Source organism: Eschrichtius robustus, chromosome 4 (genome assembly GCF_028021215.1).
Source record: "Eschrichtius robustus isolate mEscRob2 chromosome 4, mEscRob2.pri, whole genome shotgun sequence".
NCBI lineage: Eukaryota > Metazoa > Chordata > Mammalia > Artiodactyla > Eschrichtiidae > Eschrichtius > Eschrichtius robustus.
Genome location: NC_090827.1, coordinates 129,779,113 through 129,803,321, shown reverse-complemented (window position 1 = coordinate 129,803,321; position 24,209 = coordinate 129,779,113). Strand labels below are relative to the sequence as shown.

Here is a 24,209-nt window from a genome sequence, read left to right as displayed (position 1 = left end):
TAGACTTTGTGCATCCTGAGTTAAACTCTATTTCTATTAGGACCATTAGAATTATACTTTGTTTTCAATATCAATAAAATGAAAATCTAATGTCCCTTTTTTATAAAGTGCTTCACTGAAGTAAAAATGATAACATTCATTCATTCTCTAGCTGGCAAGCAAACTAATTAAAAGATTATTATATATTCCTTAAGCCAGCAAGTCTTTCAATATATTTTAAATTATATTTGATGCTATAATCTTTATTTCCATTTTAGAAAAAGTTAATGTGCTCACTAATCTAAAGAGTTGCATAATTGACACTAGACATTTCAGCTAATGTAAATTAGTGGGTTCTGCTGAACTTGGAAAAGAGGGGGGGAAAAGGACACTGTTTGAAAGAATAATGATAATACAATCAAAAATTACAATCCTGGGCAAGATTTTATGTTTTCAGGATTGGGAACATTGTTTCACTACTACCAATTTTAATGGTATTGTCAGTATCATTGCTAAGTATCACTGATATTGGCAATGAGTTCTCTGATAAAATTTCTACTAATTATTTTATCTCTAAAAATTAAACTACCATAATTTACTAAAATGTAAATCCAATTCTCCAACTGAGAGTATATATACTGATGAGAAATTTTTTGAGGTTTAAATGCAATAAGTTATTTTATTTTTCCAATGGAATTTTTTTTTAAGTTTTTTTTTTTTTTTAATTTATTTATTTTATTTATTATTTATTTTTGGCTGTGTTGGGTCTTCGCTGCTGCGCGCTGGCTTTTCTCTAGTTGTGGTGAGCGGGGGCTACTCTTCGTTGCGGTGTGTGGGCTTCTCATTGCGGTGGCTTCTCTTGTTGCGGAGCACGGGCTCTAGGCGTGTGGGCTTCAGTAGTTGTGGCACACAGGCTCAGTTAGTTGTGGCTCGCGAGCTCTAGAGCGCAGGCTCAGTAGTTGTGGCGCACGGGCTTAGTTGCTCCGCGGCATGTGGGATCTTCCTGGACCAGGGCTCAAACCCATGTCCCCTGCGTTGGCAGGCGGATTCACAACCACTGTGCCACCAGGGAAGCCCCAATGGAATTTTTAAAACTGTATAATAGATATTTCTACTGTGTTGTAGGCCAATAATTAACGTTACAATTAATCTTTGCCTCAAAAATGGTACCTTTCAAAAAAAAATCCCCTGTTGAAATTTCATTTTAATAAGTGAATTAGCCCATATTTGATAACTAAAAATATTTTTCTAATCAACCTCTAAAGCTGTATTTCCTGATGGCTGTAATCATCAAATGCAAGTTTGCTTAAAGGATTTGCTTGACCTTCCACAGTAAGCAGTTAGAGCTTTCAAAGTAAATTAAAACAGACATTAAATTCCCTTGTGAGACAGAAGTATCCACATTGTGCAAAAGGATTAATAGGTCAGATGTGTTTGCTAAAACTCAGTGAAAATAGCAGGTGTTTGGCTGTAGATGTTGATAGAGAAGGCCCAACCAAAGAGTCTTACATCATAGTCTCAGATTCTCTGAGCTGGAAAAGTATTTAAGTGTCCTCTAACTCAATCACTCATGTGAATATTACATTTTATCCATGGCCTCTAGTCTTGTTTGAACACCCAGTTGCTTCTTTGTATGTCTTTCAGTTCCTTCACTGGGAAACACGCATGCTCATCTTTAAATTTAGAGCTTCCAAGCTGGTGGAAAAAAGCAGAACGTGACCCAATTTAGAAATGCAATATCAGCACAATACTGCTGGTTCCTAGATCTAGTGAGACGAGAGTTGAGGCAGAATTCCTCCAAAATAGTTTCTTTGAATAAGAGTAGACTCTATATCCATACATGATAAATGATAGTCATGTGGAAAGTTCCTCAGATTCAGTTGTTTGTCTCCCTTCCCAACATTGTAGAACCTCTGCCTACTGTAGGGAACCTAAGGGAAAAGTTGCCCTATTAGTTCCACCTCTAGCGCTCAATTCCTCTTATGTTAGCAGAATTACCAGGTACCCCCTTGGATTACCAGGCAAAAGAGAAATCTAGACTTACGTGTGTGAATTGGTTTGGGAGGCTAGTGAGGAAACTTGGAGATCACAATTTATGCAGTTTTAGAAAACCAGGATTTCTCGGGTTTTTTGTTTGTTTGTTTCAGCTGCGCCACGTGCCCTGTGGGATCTTAATTCCCCCGACTAGGGATAGAACCCGTGCCCCCTGCAGTGGAAGCACGGAGTCTTAACCACTGGACCGCCAGGGAAGTCCCCAGGATTTCTGGTTTTAAATTCTACCACTAGTGAGCTTTATCATCATGAGTGTGTCACTGTATTTCTCTGACTTTTCAGTTTTCTTCTCTATAGTGTGAGAATAAATATACTTACAATTCAGGGTTGCTGTAAGAATTAAAGGAAATAATACAGAATATATAAAAAAAGAAAATAAAACACTTGAACTTTTCTTATTACATCTTTAAATTTAGCAGCAAAGCAGCTTTGTAACCCTAATGCCTTAGTGGGAAGTAAAAGAGTTAACACGCATTAGAAAATGTGTAGAATTCACATGAACCAAATGTCTTTCCAATACAGAATAAGCTTTTAAACTTGAGGATTTTTGTCCCTTTTTACCTGTCACTCTAAACACCTCAGGAACCTAGGTAAAAACTGAAGATGGCAGTTTTATGATACTGAATATAATGATAATAAAAACAACAGCTGTTATCTACTGAATGTGTGTTATGTACTATTTGGGTTGTCAACCTGAAGCTAGGAATGACACTTTTAAGAAATATCCTCTGCTTGGCACTTGAGGTTAAGAATGACTAAATTTCAATTTTGAATTATTCTTTCAATTCATGATGCTCTGTAGTTGAGAATTCCAAAAAATGTATAACTACTGTGCATCGGTTCTTATTGTATGTACTTTCAAGTATTTACGTTTGTTAGGTATAACCATAATATTGGCATGCATTGATTCATTCATCCAAGTCATAATAGAATACCATTATTTTAGAAAATGTTCTATTTTCAGGAGAATATAACAGTGAATGTCATGTCTTTCATCAAATCTGCCTTGATAAACTGTTTTTTTGAAGGCTACCTAAACAACAATAACAGCAACCCTAAAAATCTTCCTCCTCACTTCTTAGTTTATCTTTTATTGGTACATTCTTTTACTTCATGTATTTTCTTCTTTTACAAATTCCTCTCTTTCTCCACAGATTTAAAAAGAAACTACAAAGTAATTTTCTTCTCCACATCCTCTCTTGCTGATTAATGTTGCTAATATTGGCAGTCTTTTAGACTTCTGAAGATCATAGAATTAATGTTTGCTGCATTGAGGGGATTTTTAGTGCTCTGTATTACAAACTGTGGCAATGTTTACCCACTTTTACATGCTGTTTACTATTCCTGTTTATACTTTTGGTGAAAAAATACTGGCTCTCCATCTCACAGGAGTTTGCAAATACTGTCAAAATATACACACAATATTAGCATGTAGGACACTATTCTTGCTTTCTTGACAAAATATCAATGCCTGGCAAAGGTACACTTGAAGCTGTCTATTTTGGGGAGTAGACTGAAGTTAAAAGGTAAGTATAAGCTCCTGATACTACCCATAAGTATTTGGTCTTCTATATCCTCATGGAAAAAGCAATATATTTTATAAATTCTAACCTTTTCTTGTACAAATTTGAGTAAGGTATCATGTGTTTCAACTAAAACATCTTGGGGCTTTAGAAGTTTATGTAGAATACATTCCATGATAAGTGGGCAAGTGGGCATCAGTACTTAAATTCTGATTAGCCAAAAAAACTAATAGTTAACATGGCTGGGTGGCCAGCCAAGGGAGATGTAACACGTGCTCTTGTTTCCACAGAGTTACAGCCACAATCTCTCTATGCCATTCTAGAGTATAAATATGTTAAGGGCAGGTATGTAAGGAAATAGTATATCTTCAGGGTTTAGGAACTATAACGTTAGGAAAGGCATGTATGTGTAGGAAATCTCAAAATTGAGCAGATTATACTTCAAATCAGTCATTTCTAGTTTTGGGGTCAGGACTTCAAATCTCTAGAAAAACATTTTCTGTCTGTCAATGGAGTGGTTATATTTTAGAATTTTCCAGCTCATATCCAAATTAACCAGTGTAGTGTATTTTAATTATTTTGCACCCTAGGTTTAGTCTACATTTAGTAGAATTTACCTGGAAACATGATTTGATGGTTTTAGATTTATTAACAACATAATCTATGAACATTGTAATACACGTTTTGGGGTTTGCAAATAAGAGAAATGCTGTAATAAATAAAGATATATTACACTTCACTGGCTTTTTGAGTGGTAATTTCTGCTGCCTTGATCATTTATACTACACATACTCACGGAGTACCTTTATGAGCTAGGAACTGTGATAGAAAGAATATAGTTCCTGCCCCCAAAGTACTCCCTGCCCAGGGAGGGAGAATGCTGGGTAAATAATTACTTGTCTGGACTCCCTCCACATGTTTGTGTGCCCTTTAGAATAATTCATAGAAACAAAGATAAAACATCCTCCCCGCCCCAAACATAAGCCTCAGTGGCTTGTTAATCACCGTATACCGTCTCCGCTCATCACAAGCACATTTTACAATGTACTGTATGTATTAGAGCTTTTACTGTAAATTTCCCTGTCCAGAATCAGAATCCCTATAGTATAAAACAGTGTATTTTGCTCAGTCAAGTGAATGTTCCATCCTGTATTATATGTATGTGATGTCTTTGAAATAGTTTTCTTCCCAATTCTCTTGCCTTTCTGGATCGACTCTTCATTACCTCATACCCACAATATGGTCTCCTACCTGGTGTTTTCCCTCAGCCTCATTTAACTACAAATTCTCCCTGACGCTTAAATCTTATTCTTATTTCAGAGTGTACCTAAACTCCTATTTGCACAACATTTCCCTGGGCACTCCCAGTGACACTTACTTCTCTGAACTGTAGGTTTTATGTCTACACGGTTTGGTACTAGGTCCTGGAATATCTCATTTTATTGGAGACTTTTTAAAAAAATTGAACTATAGTTGATTTACAATGTTGTGTTAGTTTCTGTGTACAGCAAAGTGATTCAATTATACATATATATACACATATTCTTTTTCATATTCTTTTCTGTTATGGTTAATTACAGGATATTGAATATAGTTCCCTGTGTTATACAGTAAAACCTTGTTGTTTATCTATTTTATATATAGTAGTTTGTATCTGCTAATCCCAAACTCCTACTTTATCCCTCCCCCCATCCCCTTTGGTAACCATAAGTTTGCCTTCTATGTGGAGACTTGTTTTATGTGTATATTTTTCTTCTGCAGTGCAGCAGGAAGCTCCTTCTGGATGGGAACCATATTTTATGTGCTCTGACCGTAATGTCATGTAACTGAGTCCTGTGAGTGTCTTGCGAAGTTCCTTTTAAAGTAGACCCCTGAAAGCATTAAGCATAGTGATGAGCACCCAATACAAAGTCAAAAGTCACATACTGAAAGGATGCACTGCCAAATTGTTCTAATGATCACATAGAAAAGCCTGCTTAAAAAGTGCCAATATGCCAAAAACCTCTAAGACATTCTCAGTATAAAAAGCTGGTCATTTCTGTAGTCAGCACACATTAGTTCAATGTAGTGTTCAAAGCGAGTTACTTACTAAGGCAAATTTTTTGTTAAGAATCATCTGCTCCACCAAAGATGACTCATTATGGAAGAGGTGGGGCTGCATGTGGCTCCACATATGTGGAAACCACCAGAACTCATCCACAGACCCCAAAAGACGGTCATCCCCTTCATCTTCCTCTTCAGTTCCTTGGGTTGGGGGGGGGAGAGGAGAAAGATTATTCAATTAATTTTAGTTATACTGATTGCCTGTTTATCTGTATATCTATCTGTCCATCCAACCATCCGTCCATCCATCTAATTATGTAATCGTATATATGTATTTAGAAGGTACCATTTATACTATCTTAGATACATATAAGACTTGGAACATGAAATGTAACAAAGGAAAATCTGTTACTTGGGGAACAACCAGAGACTGTGATACAAGTCTTTTTAAAGTTTTAAAACATGAGACATGGATATAAAATCACTGCAAGATGGAAGTACACAACCATTCCAAAGGACTTTAGAACTTCTAACTTTTAGGATATTTATATAATTTGCAGTTTGGAGAGAATGGGGGATAAGTCGGGAATGTAGTCAAGGGAATATGAGTGAGGAAATGTGCAGTAGAGCTCTAATGGTTGATCATTAGACATGGGTTGTGACACAACAGTTGCAACAAAATAATTCCAGAATTTACTTGGGTTACTCCTTAAGTCTGAGAAGAAGTTACTCAGTATATATTTAGTGAAAACTAAGGCATAAAAAGGAGAAAAAAGGGAAATGTAGGAATTATTATTGAGAAAATGAGAGAAAACTGAAGGAAAGAGAAAGCAAAGACAGTGATAGAAAGAAGGTGAGAAGTGGTGAAGTCATTGTAAAACAATCCAAGTACCACCATGCTCCTTGGTGCTACTTGTGTTCCTCATGTTTGCCCTTTCTCTCAAGTTCTCGGGAGCAAACTTTCCATCAAGAGACCTCTATTTCCTTGAGAGTTAGCTTTGTTGTTGTTCCTCTGATTTTTCATATTTGAGCTTGTTTTAATTCCTCCGTTTTCCACAACCTGCAGTTTAGTTGAGTGTGGGAAATTACACAGTTCTCTAACTTATGTGAGGGGGTAGGAGTCTCTTTTTGTATTTCCCCAGGCAGAGTTTCTTTACTAAGGCATGAAATGAGAGCAGTGTAAGGTGCCTGTCCTGGCATATCATAAAATGATATTAATCATCACAAAATTATGCAGCCACACTTTAATTTCAGCCACAACACTGAATCCAGTAAGGTCCTAGAACAGTGGTTTCTTCAAATGATGTCCCTTCTATGTGGAGAAAAAACCTCCTCTCATATTTTCAATAGCAGTTCTGATGTGACTGGTTCTAATAGGGCCCTAGGGGCTAAAGATGGAGGATGGACTGCTTCCCCGGCTCGGCAAACTGAGCCCGGTGCTTGTTACCACTCTTCTTTCACTTAATTTTCCAAGAGAAGGAAGGCAGAGCCTATTGATAGGAAAAGAATCAGATCCTGTGATTTACTGTGCAGTGAAGGAGACCAAAGATAAAGATGTAGTACAAGGCTGTATGGTTGCTCCACTGTATGCAGGAAGAACAGAATTAGTGATATAGACTGAGTGGAATAACATAATTTTTCAACAAGGAAAGTCTTCAATTCCACTTTCATATACTTAAGTATCAATACTCTGCTGATATGAAGGAACTTTTTCTCTCTCTGTAAAGGGCATCTTTAACGTGAATCTGTTTTATTTCCCTTATTTTTCCCTCTTCATCATACACTCATGTTACCACAGTATAGTTGAACAGGTATAGCCTTTGGAGTCAGAAGTTTTTAGTTTATTTGTAGTTTCCAACACATTTGAGTTGTGTGATTGTGGGCAAGTCACATAACCCCTTTAATGTTGGTATTCATGTAGGCAAAACATACGGATAGCAATACCTATTTTATTCTATTTGGGAGGAAGTGTCCACACAGTCCCGACACATACTGGGTAATCTAAAATGCCCATGTCTTTCCCTCCTGTATTTCTTGCTCCTGTTCTTCTACTTGTCTCTGTGAGTTTTTTTTTTTTTTTTTTTTCACTATAATACTGCATGCGGTGGGGGGGGTCACTGTCATGAGTGTTATGTGGCAGAGGGGACTTTGTATTTAAGAGTGTAAGAACTGATCAAGCCATTATATTAACTGACTGGCCTGATAAACGAGTCCCTCACGTCGAGCATTCTTGGGGCTTCTGAGTGATTATCTTACAGCTCTGGGAAGCCATCTAGAGAGGTATGCAAAGGAATAGGAAAATGGAGGTAGGGACTTAGAATATCTGATGACCCCAATCATGGCAAAGTCTCGCGTCCTGCTACCTTTTAGGTGATAAATAAGGCGGCCCTGGTAAAGAAATATTAGCTACGTGCGACTGGTGATGCTTAAATACATGTTGGGTTTTTGTTGTTGTTGTTGTTGTTTTGTTTTTACATAAGGATGATGTCATTTGGTTTCCCTGCAATTAAACATCTCTACTTACATACTCTCCTCTTGTTTAACATTTTGTATGTCCTCAGGACACCATAGTAGTTAAGATTACAGTCAGTTACTTGTTGCAGTTTTACTTTCCCATACTGAAAATAGGCAGATGTCTCTTGGGGTTTCCCAGTAATCAGTTCATTTCTGATTTCCACCTCCCCTGGGAAAAGTGAGCTGAGATTTCCTAGTTTATGAAAAGTCACCCTTCCTACTACTTTTAATCTCTATTCCCCGCCTCCTATAACTCCTATCTTTCCCTGCATCCTTCTTCTTATCTCTTTATTCATTTTTCTAGTTGGCCTTTACCCAAAGTTTATTTATGAGGACAGCACAACAGATTTCAGAATTCTTTGGAAAGATTGCTCAGGTATTTGGTGTCCTTTCCTGAATATCATGGTGAAATCTGCTATTAAAATATCCATACATTTTAATCATGCAAGAGTCAGACAAACAATGTCTGCCCTCTGACAGACATATAAAATCATAGTAGGCATAATTGTATGCCTTTCCTTTTTTCTTTACAACTCTCTCCTATCTGATTTCCTTTAATCCTACTTTGGGGATGTTTTACATCAGAATTAATTATATTGAGAACAAGTGTCTGTTGCCTAACACTTTAAACATCATGATAAAAAACAGCTGAAACATAGTTATTCATGGTTGGATTGTGCTGGCCTCTTGCCACTCCTTTATTCCTCCACTTTACACACTTTTGTCAGAACTGGAGAGAGAAGAACTAGAAGTCAAATTCCTCAATTTTAAGTGTCATTTCTTAAGTTGTTACAAAACTACACTGAAATTTTATAGTTAATGCAAATTATTATTTTATTATATATCTATTTAAATAACTTATGTCTCTTCAGTATTTTATCTGTAGTATTTCCTACTCTGATATTATATTAAAAACCATCATTGATTGAGACTGTCTTAAGTGTTTTTCAAGTAGAGTCTCATTTAATTCTCACTACAACCCTATGCGCTAGGGGCTACTGCTAACGCCATTTTACAGGTAAAGAAATTGATATTTGGAGAGGCAAAGTAATTTGTCACAAGTCACTGGGAATACTGGGATAGAACCTGAATTCAGAACCTGAATTCTAACCCAGATTACACAACTCTAAATTCAGGACCCTTAACCATCATTCACTGACCAAATGTGGAGTTTAGAAATAAGATTGGCATTTACTAATTCACATAACATTGCTCTTCACATTGTTAATTAATTCTGTGATAGAATTTACAAATACTATTGGTTCTCAGTGATTTGGGAAAATATACAAACCTAAAGAACCTATAGATAAGGGGAAGGAACCTTTTGCCATTCAGCTTCCTTAATCAAGGATTGCCAATTAAATGATAAAAACCCATTTTTCTTTTTTCTAATACATAAGACTTGGGCTCTAACTGACCTTAAGTGAAGAGTATTTTTTGACACTTAAGTAGTTATATGACCTTGGGCCCCTCTAAGTTTCTATGTTATTATCTAGAAAACAAGGTAACACATTCTTTAACTCCTAGGATTCAATGAAAAGGTACATGAAAAGTGCTTAGCTAAGTACCTAGAATATGGTGCTGCTCACTAAAAGGGAACTATAATTTTTATTCTTTCATCTCTTTATTTCTCACAAAATGCACAAATCTTTCAAAAAGTAAAGTACATCAAACAAGATGAAACCCTCTCCTGAAATGAAGTCTTACTAGTATGACAGTGCTGTTTTTCTCCTTCCCTTAAAGACTGAATAAAATAGAATTTTTAATAGAAAAAGGAGTTACTCATTTGGAAAGGAAGGCAGTGTAATTCAATTAAACTTTACAATATTTAATTTTTGAAGGATTCAGAGTATTAAATTTTATATCTGTTCCCATTGAAAACTGATTTTACTAGTTTTAGACAAGCCTAGCTAAGTTTTTGTGGAAGCTTGTAGGTCTTATACAGCCAACAAAACTCTTTCAGGCCTTCTCCTTAGATTCCTCCTGTGTTCTACTGTCCCTGGCTTAGAGAGAGGATATACCTACTGTAAGCTGTGGGAAGTACCCAAGTAAGGAAAGAGAACAAATCTTTCAGAAACAAGAATGAAGGCGAGCCACTGGCTACAGTCATTCTTTAGCATTCATCACTGGGCAAAAAATTGAGTTGCCAGGAGTGCTTTATTATATTTCTATTATGTTTGGGAAAAAGTTTTAATTATTCTTAATATTTAGAGTGATTTTCTTTTATAACACAACATGGTCAAATTTTATTCCCTGACCTTGTTCCATATAAATACTAATAGTTAAAATAAAGGTAATTTTATTTTCATTCAATCATTTATTCATTAATTCATTTTTTTTTTCAGTAGGCACTGTCCTACTTGCTGGTGTTACAGCAGTAAAGCCTTTGTAGAGTGTTCATTTTAGTGAGGGAAGAAAGACAACAGATAAATTTAAAAATAAAGTACATTCAACATCCATTCATGATAAAACATTTAGAAATCTACGAATAGAAGGGAGCTTTCTTAAGCTAATAAAGACTTTCTATAAAACTGTCCATTGAAAGAATTCCCCTCAAGAACAGGAAGAAAACTACTGAAGGATTTCCCCTGAGGTCAGGAGCAAGATATGAGTGTTACTATCACCATCTTTAATGTTTATGGGAGATCCAAGCTAGTGCAATAGGCAAGGAAAAGAAAAAAAATTCATAAAGCTTAGAAAGGAAAAAATAAAATTTTTACTATTCAAAAATTATATGATTGAATAGGTAGAAAATACAAAAGAATCTATAAACTATAAAATTAATAAGTGAATGTAGCAAGGTTGCTAAATACAAGATCAGTACACAAAATCAATTATATTATTATTATTATACTATCAACAGAGAAATGGAAAACTTTAAAAAAAAGACACCACTTACTATTGCATCAAAAAACCCCACCAAGGAATTAATATAAAAACAATAAAGTTTTATCAAGTGTAGTTAAAGAGGACCTAAATGTGTTCAAGAATAGGAAGACTCAATATTTAGGATAGCAATTCTCCCCAAACTAATTAATAAATTTAATGTAATTTAAATAAACATTTTAGTGAGGTTCTTTGTGGATATTGGTAAGCTGATTTTAAAATTTACATAAAAATGCAAAGGGCCAAGAATTGCCAAGGCAATCTTGAAGAAGATGAACAAACTTAGAGGACTTAACAATAGCAGATATTAAGATTAATTATAAAGTTACAGTAAATAAGACAGTATGATGACACAAATGGAACCAATGGACAGGAGAGTACAGAAACAGAGTCCACATATATATGGTCATCTAATTTGTGACAATGATGATACCATGGTACAGTGAGAAAAGGATGGTCTTTTCAATACTTGGTACCAACTTGACATCTTTATGGAAAAAAAGAAGGTATCTTGACCCTTATCTCACACATACACAAAAATCAATTCCAGATGGATCTCAGATACATACATTTTAAGCATGTAGGAACATACTTTCATGATCTTGTGGCATGCAGAGATGTCTTTAAAAAGACACAAAAAAGGAAAAAAAAGATAAATTGGACTACATTAAAATGTTTGTTCATCAAAAAATACCAGTAGGAATGTAAAAAAGATAAACTGCACATTAGTAGAAAGTATTTGCAACACAGATAACTGACAAAGGGCTCATTAAGAGTATATAACAAATTTCCACAAATCAATAAGTAAAAGCAGACAACTCAATAAAAAAAAACACTGAGGTATTTCAAAACAGAAGATATCCAAATGGTCAATAAATATATGAAAGAAGCTCAGTTTCACTACTTAGTGAAATGTGCATTGAAATCATACGTAATATGATATCTCTACTGCCCACCAGAAAGGCTAAAGTTAAAAAGACAAATAATATTAAATACTGGTGAGAATGTAGAACAACAGGAAAACTTACATACTGTTGGAAATAAAAACTGGTACAACCACTCTGAAAATCTGTTTGGCATTTTCTACTAAAGCTGATCATAAATGTACCACATAACTAGCAATTCTACTCCTGGTTGATAACCAACAGAAAAGAATACATATGTCCTCTGAAGGACAGGTACAAAAATGTTCTTAACACAACTATGCAAAAAAAAAAGCTAAAGACTGGAAACAACCCAACCATCCACATTGGAGGAATAGAATAAAGAAATTCTGGTAAATTCAAAAGATGGAATACTACAGAACAATGACAATGAAAGAATTACAACTATACACAATGATGTCTGCAAAACCAAAATAATGTTGAACAAAACAAGCTGTATATAGAAGAGTCCATACTATATGATTCCTTTTATACACATCTCAAAGCCAGGCAAACTAATTTATGATATTAGAAGTTAGGATAGTGGTTTTCTTTGAGGGAAGCTAGTGACTAAGGCAGCACAAGGGAGGGGGTGTGTGAGATGCTGGTAGTATCTCTTTCTTGATCTGCATGCTGGTTATGGAGCTCTGTACACTTTGTGAAAATTCATTGAGCACTATACTTATTACTTTTGCGGTTTTATATATGTAAATTATAGTTCAATAGAAAAAAAGCCCATTAAATAATAATATGGTGAATAAACTTTCCAACTATTAACATTTTGTAAAGGTGAAAAAATAACAGGTTAAATGAAATTGAATAATATGAAGAAAATAAAGTAGGGGAGAGACACGGAATACAGGAAGGTGTGAAGAAGAGGGGTCATAATTTTAAAAAGAGTGGTCAGAGAGGCTTAAATGAGAATAGTTAATCTCCTTTTTCTTACCTGTATGGTAAAATTTCCCTGAAAATCCCAGGTTGAACGTAAAATTTGTGATTTGTGCACGCAAAAGATTCTGAGTATCAAGCAGGGCCTGAAATACATAATTTTAAAAAATATATCAGGTGGAGCATGGCCTTGAGAAGATATCTTCCTTTAGCATTCAAAAGGTAATACTACTCCTTTAGACATGAGAGAATTAAATGATGGAAAGTAGTTTCTTTACCACCTTACAACTAGCAAGAAGCTTCTGAGATTACATAAATACATACTTATATTTATCCTTTAGCTGCAATAAATCAGCAAAAAATGTCAGCTAGAAAAAGGAAGTTAAATGAAAAGTTTACTCTTCATGTATCAAAGGAAGTAGTATCTAGTACATAAAATACGTCTCCCTTTACACCTCAGGGATGTAGTTCACCAGTTGTCAAAAGAAGGACATTCTGTTTAAGTGAAACTATGCAAGAACATATATTGAAAGAAACAGATTGTTGTTTTTCAGATATACCTTTGGTCTTCAAAATATAAGACTTTTCAATCTTTAAGTCTTAGATTCCCCAAAGATAGTGATTATTCTTCAAAAATGGATATCATGGTAAAGTAAATCTATAGTTTGCCCTTCCATTGAAAAACAGATAAAACCCCCTACTAATGACAGGTAAAGCTATTTTGAATCAGAGTTTTAATTGTTATATCCTATAAAGTATTTTTCATGCTATGAGTATTTAATGGACTTCTTTTCTTCTCCTTCTCCTCCTTCTCTTTCTCATTCTTATTTAAGTTTACATTCTTGTATTCCTCTCTCCCCCTACCCCAGACTATGGTAGTTGAGTGCCCACCTCAATGAGGCAAAAATAACACTAAATGGTAGATTTGTAAAGGATCTTAGTCAACATTTCTTTTATACATGAAGAAACTAAGGAGAAATGACTTGCCCATTTTCAAAGATAAAATTATTGGTAGATCCAAGGTTAAGGATATAGATCACCTGATTCCATATTAGGTACTCTTTTTACTCTACCACACCAAATCTTTCCCCACCCTTCCATAGTACTGCTGAATCCACAGCAAAATCTTTTCTTAATAGTGTAGCTGATATCTGGAAGCTCTGCCCCATCATGTTCACAGTCTCAATGTTTTTTGGGGGATAAACAGATATACATATTATTCAGAGACCCTCTCATGATTGTATGTGTTCAACAATTATTAGTTGCCACCCCTCTATTATTGCTGCTGCTACTATTACTACTCCTAATATGGCTGTTGTTATTGTTAGTGATAGATAATACATATCATCTCTCTGAACTTTTCCCTTCATTTGTTAAAGTCGAGACAATTATCTAACTCATAGAATTATGATGAGGAATATAAAAGAGATAATATATGTGGGAGTGCTTGATAAATTTTTTTTAAAATGGCATAAAATGGATAAAGAAGATGTGGTACATATATACAATGGAATACTACTCAGCCATAAAAAGGAACAAAACTGGGTCATTTGTGGAGACATGGATGGACCTAGAGTGTCATACAGAGTGAAGTCAGAAAGAGAAAAACAAATATTGTATATTAACACATATACGTGGAATCTAGAAAAATGGTATAGATGACCTTATTTGCCAAGCAGAAATAGAGACACAGACATAGAGAACAAATATATGGATACCATGGGGGAAAGGGGTAGGGTGGGAGGAACTGGGAGATTGGGATCGACACATATACACTATTGATACTATGTATAAAATAGACAGCTGATGAGAACATACTGTATAGCACAGGGAACCCTACTTAATGCACTGTGGTGTCCTAACTGGGAGGGAAATCCAAAAGGGAGGGGATATATGTATATGTATGGCTGATTCATTTTGCTGTGCAGTAGAAGCTAACACAACATTGTAAAGCAACTATACTCCAATAAAAATTAAAAAAGTATTATCAGCAATATATTATATATTAATATAATTATATGTATATAATTATATATTATTGATAATTATATCTATAATTATCTATATCTGTATATTATATATATCTCACCTACTTATTTTTTTAATTGAAATATAGTTGACATACAATATTATGTTAGCTTCAGGAGTATAAAATAGTGATTCGACATTTAAATATACTATGAAATGATCAACACCTGAAGTCTAGCAACCATCTGTCCCCACACAAAGTTGTTACAGTATTACTGACCATATTCCTTATGTGAAAATTACATCCCCATGACTTACTTATTTTATAATCAGAAGTTTGTACTTCTTAATCTCCCTCACATATTTCACTCATTTCCCCCACACCCCTGCCCTTTGGCAACCACCCATTTGTTCTCAGTATCTATGAGTCTGTTTACATTTTGTTTTGTTTGTTTGTTTTGTTTTTTAGACTCTATGTATAAGTGAGATCATATGGAATTTACCTTTCTCTGTCTATGTACTCCACTTAGCATAATACCCTCTAGATCCATCCATGCTGTCCCATGGCAAGATTTCACTCTTTTTTATGGCTAATATTCTACTGTATATACATACCACTCTTCTTTATCCATTCATCCATCAATGGACCTTAGGTTGCTTCCATATCTTGGCTATTATAAATAATACTACAATGAACATAGGGGTGCACATATTTTTTTTTATTATTTTATTTATTTATTTTTAACATCTTTATTGGAGTATAATTACTTTACAATGTTGTGTTAGTTTCTGCTGTATAACAAAGTGAATCAGCTATACATATACATATATTCCCGTATCCCCTCCCTCTTGCGTCTCCCTCCCACCCTCCCTATCCCAGCTCTCTAGGTGGTCACAAAGCACTGAGCTGATCTCCCTGTGCTACGTGGCTGCTTCCCACTAGCTATCTGTTTTACACTTGGTAGCGTATGAATGTCAATGCCACTCTCTCACTTCATCCCAGCTTACCCTTCCCTCTCCCTGTGTCCTTAAGTCCATTCTCTACATCTGCGTCTTTATTCTTGTCCTGCCCCTAGGTTCTTCAGAACCATTTTGTTTTCTTAGATTCCATATATATGTGTTAGCATATGGTATTTGTTTTTCTCTTTCTGACTTACTTCACTCTGTATGACAGACTCTAGGTCCATCCACCTCACTACAAATAACTCAATTTCATTTCTTTTTATTGCTGAGTAACATTCCATTGTATATATGTGCCACATCTTCTTTATCCATTCATCTGTCAACGGACACTTAGGGTGCTTCCATGTCCTGGCTATTGTAAATAAAGCTGCAATGAACATTGTGGTACATGACACTTTTTGAATTATGGTTTTCTCAGGGTATATGCCCAGTAGTGGAATTGCTGGGTTGTATGGTAGTTCTATTTTTAGTTTTTTAAGGAACCTCCATACTGTTCTCCATAGTGGCTGTATCAATTTACATTCCCACCAACAGTGCAAGAGGGTTCCCTTTTCTCCACACCCTCTCCAGCATTTATTGTTTGCAGATTTTTTGATGATGGCCATTCTGACCGGTGTGAGGTGATACCTCATTGTAGTTTTGATTTGCATTTCTCTAATGGTTAGTGATGTTGAGCATCCTTTCATGTGTTTGTTGGCAATCCATATATCTTCTTTGGAGAAATGTCTGTTTAGGTCTTCCACCCATTTTTGGATTGGGTTGTTTGTTTTTTTGATATTGAGCGGCATGAGCTGCTTGTATATTGTGGAAATTAATCCTTTGTCAGTTGCTTCATTTGCAAATATATTCTCCCATTCTGAGGGTTGTCTTTTGCACATGTTTTTGAATTAGTGTTTTTGTTTTCTTTGGGTAAATACTCAGAAGTGAAATTGCTGGATGATATGGTAGTTCTATTTTTAAGTTTTTGAGGAAGCTTCATACTGTTTTCCATAGTGGCTGCACCAATTTACAATCCCACCAATAGTATATGAGGGTTCCCTTTTCTCCATATCCTCTCTAGCACTTGTTATTTCTTGTCATTTTGATGGTAGCTACTCTGACAGACATCTTTTCATGTGTCTGTTGGCCATCTGTATGTCTTCTTTGGAATAATGTCTACTCAGATCCTCTGCCCATTTTTAAGTGGATTGGGGTTTTTTTGGTATGGTATTGAGTTTCATGAATTTTTTATATATTATGGATATCAACCCCTTATTGGATATGTCATTTACAAATATCTTCTACCATTCAGTAGTCTGCCTTTTCATTTTGTTGATGGTTTTCTTCAAAAAGCTTTTGGTTTGATGTAGTCCTACTTGTTTCTTTTTACTTTTGCTTTCCTTGCCTGAGGAGATACATCCAAAAAATATTGTTAAGACTGATGTCAAAGAATGTACTGCCTATGTTTTTTTCTAGAAGTTTTATGGTTTCAGGTCTTACATGTAAGTCTTTAATCCATATTGAGTTTATTTCTGTATACGGTATGAGAAAGTGCTCCAGTTTGATCCTTTTGCATATAGCTGTCCAGTTTTCCAAGCACCATTTATTAAAGAGGCTGCCTTTTCCCCATTTTATATTCTTGTCCCCTTTGTCATAGATTAATTGACCATCTAAGTGTGGTTTATTTCTGTGTTCTCTATTCTGTTCCATTGTTCTATGTGTCTGTTTTTGTGCCAGTACCATAATATTTTGATTACTGTAGCTTTGTAGGACTGCATGAAATCAGGGAGCATGATACCTTAAGCTTTGTTCTTTCTCAAAATTGTTTTGGTTATTTGGGGTCTTTTGTAATTCCATGCAAATTTTAGAGTTATTTGTTCTAGTTCTGTGAAAAATGTCATGGTTTTTTGATAGGATTTGCACTGAATCTGTAGATTGCCTTGGGTACTATGGAGATTTTAACAATATTAATTCTTCCAGTCCATGAGCACAGTATATCTTTCCATTTGTGTAATCTTTAATTTCTTTCATCAATGTCTTAGTTTTTGGAGTACAAGACTTTCGCCTCCTTGGTTAGATTTATTCCTAGGTATTTTATTCTTTTTTTTTTTTTAATCAGTCATCAATTATATACACATCGGTGTATACATGTCAATCCCAATCGCCCAATTCAGCACACCACCATCCCCACCCCACCGTGGTTTTCCCCCCTTGGTGTCCATACGTTTGTTCTCTACATCTGTGTCTCAACTTCTGCCCTGCAAACTGGTTCATCTGTACCATTTTTCTAGGTTTCTAGGTTCCACATACGTGCATTAATATATGATATTTGTTATTTTATTCTTTTTGATACAATTGTAAAGGGAATCCTTTTCTTAATTTCTCTGATAGTTCATTACTAGTGTCTAGAAATGCAACTGATTTTTGCACTGATTTTGTATCCTGAAACTTTTTTGAATTCATTTATTAGTTATAATAGTTTTTTTGGTGGAGCCTTTAGGGATTCTATATAAAGTATCACACAGTGACAGTTTTGCTTCTTCCTTTCCAATTTGGATTCCTTTTATTCCTTTTTTTTGGTCTAATTGCTGTGGCTCAGACCTCTGATACTATGTTGTGAGAGGGGGCATATCTTTGTCTTGTTCCTGATCTTAGAGGAAAAGCTTTTAACTCTTCACAGTTGGTTCTGATGTTGGCTGTGGGTTTGTCATATACGGCCTTGATTATGTTGAGGTACATTCCCTCTATAACCACTTTGTTGAGAGTTTTTATCATAAATGGATGTTGAATTTTGTCAGAAGTTTTTTCTGCATCTAGTGAGATGATTATATGATTTTTTTCCCCATTTGTTTATTTTTGTTTTTATTTCCATTACTCTAGGAGGTGGATCAAAAAAGATCTTGCTGTGATTTATGTCAAAGAGTGTTCTTCCTATGTTTTCCTCTAAGAGTTTTATAGTGTCCAGTCTTATATTTAGGTCTCTAATCCATTTCGAGTTTATTTTTGTGTATGGTGTTAGGGAGTATTCTAACTTCATTCTTTTACATGTAGCTGTCCAGTTTTCCCAGCACCACATATTGAAGAGACTGTCTTTTCTCCATTGTATATCCTTGCCTCCTTTGTCATAGATTAGTTGACCATAGGTGCGTGGGTTAATCTCTGGGCTTTCTATCTTGTTCCATTGATCTATGTTTCTGTTTTTGTGCCAGTACCATATTGTCTTGATTACTGTAGCTTTGTAGTATAGTCTGAAGTCAGGGAGTCTGATTCCTCCAGCTCCATTTTTTTGCCTCAAGACTGCTTTGGCTATTCGGGGTCTTTTGTGTCTCCATACAAATTTTAAGATGATTTGTTCTAGCTCCGTAAAAAATGCCATTGGTAATTTGATAGGGATTGCATTGAATCTGTAGATTGCTTTGGGTAGTATACTCATTTTCACAATGTTGATTCTTCCAATCCAAGAACATGGTATATCTCTCCATCTGTTGGTATCATCTTTAATTTCTTTCATCAGTGTCTTATAGTTTTCTGCATACAGGTCTTTTGTCTCCCTAGGTAGGTTTATTCCTAGGTATTTTATTCTTTTTGTTGCAATGGTAAATGGGAGTGTTTCCATAATTTCTCTTTCAGATTTTTCATCATTAGTGTATAGGAATGCAAGAGATTTCTGTGCATTAATTTTGTATCCTGCAACGTTACCATATTCATTAATTAGCTCTAGCAGTTTTCTGGTGGCAGTTTTAGGATTCTCTATGTATAGTATCATGTCATCCGCAAACAGTGACAGTTTTACTTCTTCTTTTCCAATTTGTATTCCTTTTATTTCTTTTTCTTCTCTGATTGCCGTGGCTAGGACTTCCAGAACTATGTTGAATAAGAGTGGTGAGAGTGGACATCCTTGTCTCGTTCCTGATCTTAGAGGAAATGCTTTCAGTTTTTCACCATTGAGAATGATGTTTGCTGTGGGTTTGTCATATATGGCCTTTATTATGTTGAGGTAGGTTCCCTCTATGCCCACTTTCTGGAGAGTTTTTTATCATAAATGGGTGTTGAATTTTGTCAAAAGCTTTTTCTGCATCTATTGAGATGATCATATGGTTTTTATTCTTCAATTTGTTAATATGGTGTATCACATTGATTGATTTGCGTATATTGAAGAATCCTTGCATCCCTGGGATAAATCCCACTTGATCGTGGTGTATGATCCTTTTAATGTGTTGTTGGAGTCTGTTTGCTAGTATTTTGTTGAGGATTTTTGCATCTATATTCATCAGTGATATTGGTCTGTAATTTTCTTTTTTTGTAGTGTCTTTGTCTGGTTTTGGTATGAGGGTGATGGTGGCCTCATAGAATGAGTTTGGGAGTGTTCCTTCCTCTGCAATATTTTGGAAGAGTTTGAGAAGGATAGGTGTTAACTCTTCTCTAAATGTTTGATAGAATTCACCTGTGAAGCCATCTGGTCCTGGACTTTTGTTTGTTGGAAGATTTTTAATCACAGTTCCAATTTCATTACTTGTGATTGGTCTGTTCATATTTTCTGTTTCTTCCTGGTTCAGTCTTGGAAGGTTATACCTTTCTAAAAATTTGTCCATTTCTTCCAGGTTGTCCATTTTATTGGCATAGAGTTGCTTGTAGTAGTCTCTTAGGATGCTTTGTATTTCTGCAGTGTCTGTTGTAACTTCTCCTTTTTCATTTCTGATTTTATTGATTTGAGTCCTCTCCCTCTTTTTCTTGATGAGTCTGGCTAATGGCTTATCAACTTTATCTTCTCAAAGAACCAACTTTTAGTTTTATTGATCTTTGCTATTGTTTTCTTTGTTTCTATTTCATTTATTTCTGCTCTGATCTTTATGATTTCTTTCCTTCTGCTAACTTTGGGTTTTGTTTGTTCTTCTTTCTCTAGTTTCTTTAGGTGTAAGGTTAGATTGTTTACTTGAGATTTTTCTTGTTTCTTTAGGTAAGCTTGTATAGCTATAAACTTCCCTCTTAGAACTGCTTTCGCTGCATCCCATAGGTTTTGGGTCGTCGTGTTTTCATTGTCATTTGTCTCTAGGTATTGTTTAATTTCCTCTTTGATTTCTTCAGTGATCTCTTGGTTATTTAGTAACGTATTGTTTAGCCTCCATGTGTTTGTCTTTTTTACGTTTTTTTCCCTGTAATTCATTTCTAATCTCATAGCGTTGTGGTCAGAAAAGATGCTTGATATGATTTCAATTTTCTTAAATTTACTGAGGCTTCATTTGTGACCCAAGATGTGATCTATCCTGGAGAATGTTCCATGCACACTTGAGAAGAACATGTAATCTGCTGTTTTTGGATGGAATGTCCTATATATATCAATTAAATCTATCTGGTCTATTGTGTCATTTAAAGCTTCTGTTTCCTTATTTATTTTCATTTTGGATGATCTGTCCATTGGTGTAAGTGAGGTGTTAAAGTCCCCCACTATGATTGTGTTACTGTCAATTTCCTCTTTTATAGCTGTTAGCAGTTGCCTTATGTATTGAGGTGCTCCTATGTTGGGTGCATATATATTTATAATTGTTATATCTTCTTCTTGGATTGATCCCTTGATCATTATGTAGTGTCCTTCCTTGTCTCTTGTAACATTCTTTATTTTTAAGTCTATTTTATCTGATATGAGTATAGCTACTCCAGCTTTCTTTTGATTTCCATTTGCATGGAATATCTTTTTCCATCCCCTCACTTTCAGTCTGTATGTGTCCCTAGGTCTAAAGTGGGTCTCTTGTAGACAGCATATATAGGGGTCTTGTTTTTGTATCCATTCAGCCAGTCTATGTCTTTTGGTTGGGGCATTTAATCCATTCACGTTTAAGGTAATTATCGATATGTATGTTCCTATGACCATTTTCTTAATTGTTTTGGGTTTGTTTTTGTAGGTCCTTTTTTTCTCTTATGTTTCCCACTTAGAGAAGTTCCTTTAGCATTTGTTGTAGAGCTGGTTTGGTGGTGCTGAATTCTCTTAGCTTTTGCTTGTCTGTAAAGCTTTTGATTTCTCCATGAAATCTAAATGAGATCCTTGCCGGGTAGAGTAATCTTGGTTGTAGGTTCTTCCCTTTCATCACTTTAAGTATATCATGCCACTCCCTTCTGGCTTGCAGAGTTTCTGCTGAGAAATCAGCTGTTAACCTTATGGGAGTTCCCTTGTATGTTATTTGTCGTTTTTCCCTTGCTGCTTTCAATAATTTTTCTTTGTCTTTAATTTTTGCCACTTTGATTACTATGTGTCTCGGCGTGTTTCTCCTTGGGTTTATCCTGTATGGGACTCTCTGCGCTTCCTGGACTTGGGTGGCTATTTCCTTTCCCATGTTAGGGAAGTTTTCGACTATAATCTCTTCAAATATTTTCTCTGGTCCTTTCTCTCTCTCTTCACCTTCTGGGACCCGTATAATGCGAATGTTGTTGCGTTTAATGTTGTCCCAGAGGTCTCTTAGGCTGTCTTCATTTCTTTTCATTCTTTTTTCTTTAGTCTGTTCCGCAGCAGTGAATTCCACCATTCTGTCTTCCAGGTCACTTATCCGTTCTTCTGCCTCAGTTATTCTGCTATTGATTCCTTCTAGTGTAGTTTTCATTTCAGTTATTGTATTGGTCATCTCTGTTTGTTTGTTCTTTAATTCTTCTAGGTCTTTGCTAATCATTTCTTGCATCTTCTCAATCTTTGCCTCCATTCTTATTCCGAGGTCCTGGATCATCTTCACTATCATTATTCTGAATTCTTTTTCTGGAAGGTTGCCTATCTCCACTTCATTTAGTTGTTTTTCTGGGGTTTTTTCTTGTTCCTTCATCTGGTACATAGCCCTCTGCCTTTTCATCTTGTCTATCTTTCTGTAACTGTGGTTTTTGGTCGATTATGTGATTTTTATCCTTTATTTTGTTAATGTGGTGTATAACAGTGATTGATTTGTGGATTTTGAACCGTCCTTCCATCCCTGGTAAAAATCCCGCTTGATCATGGTGTATGATCCTTTTAACGTATTGCTGAATTTTGTTTGCTAATACTTTTTGAAGATTTTTGCATCTATGTTCATCAGTGATACTGGCCTGTAATATTCCTTTTTTTTGTGGTGTCTTTGTCTGGTTGTGGTATCAGGGTGATGCTAGCCTCATAGAATGAATTTAGAAGTGTTCTCTCCTCTTCAGTTTTTTGGAATAGCTTGAAAGAGATGTTAACTCTTCTTTAAATGTTTGGTAGAATTCACCTGTGAAGCCGTCTGGTCCTGGAAATTTGTTTGTTGGAATTTTTTGGATTACTGATTCAATTTCATTACTATTCTGTTCAGATTTTCTATTTCTTCCTGATTCAGTCTGTGAGATTATACATTTCTAGGAATATATCCATTTCTAATAGTTTGGCCAATTTGTTGGCATATAGCTGTTCCTAGTAATCTCTTAGGATCCTTTGTATTTCTGTGATGCCAGTTGTACCTTCTCCTCTTTTATTTCTGATTTTATTTATTTGGGCCCTCTCTCTTTTTTTCTTGATGAGTGTAGCTAAGGTTCATCAATTTTGTTTATCTTTTCCAAAAACCAGCTATTAGTTTCATTGATTTTTTCTGTCGTTTGTTTAGTCTCTATTTCATTTATTTCTACTCAGATCTTTATTATTTCCTTCCTTTTACTAATGTTGGGTTTTGTTTGTTCTTCTTTTCCTATTTCCTTTAGGTGTAAGGTTAGATTGTTTATTTGAGATTTTCTTGTTCCTGGGGTAAGCCTATATTTCTATAAACTTCCCTGTTAGAACTGTTTTGCTGCTTTCCATAGATTTTGGAACATTGTGATTCCATTTTCATTTATTTCAAGTATTTAAAAATTTCCTCTTTGATTTCTTCAATGACCCATTGGTTGTTTAGTAGCATATTGTTTAGCATTCACATGTTTTTATTTTTTGTGGCTTTTTTCTTTTAGTTGATTTCTAGTCTCAGTATTGTGGTCAGAAAGATGCTTGCCACGATTTCAATTTTCTTAAATTTACTGAGACTTTTTTCGTGGCCTAGCATGTGATCTGTTCTACAGAAAGTTCCATGTGCTCTTGAAAAGAATGTGTATTCTGCTTTTGGATGGAATGTTCTATATATACATCTATTAAGTCAATTTGATCTAATGTATCATTTAAGGCCAGTGTTTCCTTAGTGATTTTCTGTCTGGATGATCTGTCCATTGATGTAAGTAGGGTGTTAAAGTCCCCTACTATTATTGTGTTATTGTCAATTTCTTCCTTTATGTCTGTTAATATTTGCTTTATGTATTTAGGTGCTTCTATATACTTACAGGTGTTTGCATATATACTTACAAGTGTTATAGCTTTTTGTTGGATTGATCCCTTTATCATTATGTAAGCCCTTCTTTGTCTCTTGTTACAGTCTTTGTTCTAAACTCTATTTTGTCTAATATAAGTATTGCAATCCCAGCTTTCTTTTTGTTTCCATTTCCATGGAATGTCTTTTTTTCATTGCCTCACCTTGACAGTCTG

General features: G+C 35.2%; 1 protein-coding gene across 1 annotated transcript in view; it reads right to left on the bottom strand.

The window, feature by feature from the left end:
- LOC137763865 (bifunctional heparan sulfate N-deacetylase/N-sulfotransferase 3) overlaps window positions 1-24,209 on the bottom strand; it is a 146,462-nt gene that overhangs the window by 82,273 nt on the left and 39,980 nt on the right. Inside the window, exons 2-3 of the mRNA XM_068542324.1 lie at window positions 12,867-12,954; window positions 5,644-5,798 (exon numbers count right to left, since the gene is read on the bottom strand). Of these exons, the coding sequence (XP_068398425.1) occupies window positions 5,644-5,798; window positions 12,867-12,954 (243 nt within the window). The remainder of the gene's footprint in view (window positions 1-5,643; window positions 5,799-12,866; window positions 12,955-24,209) is intronic.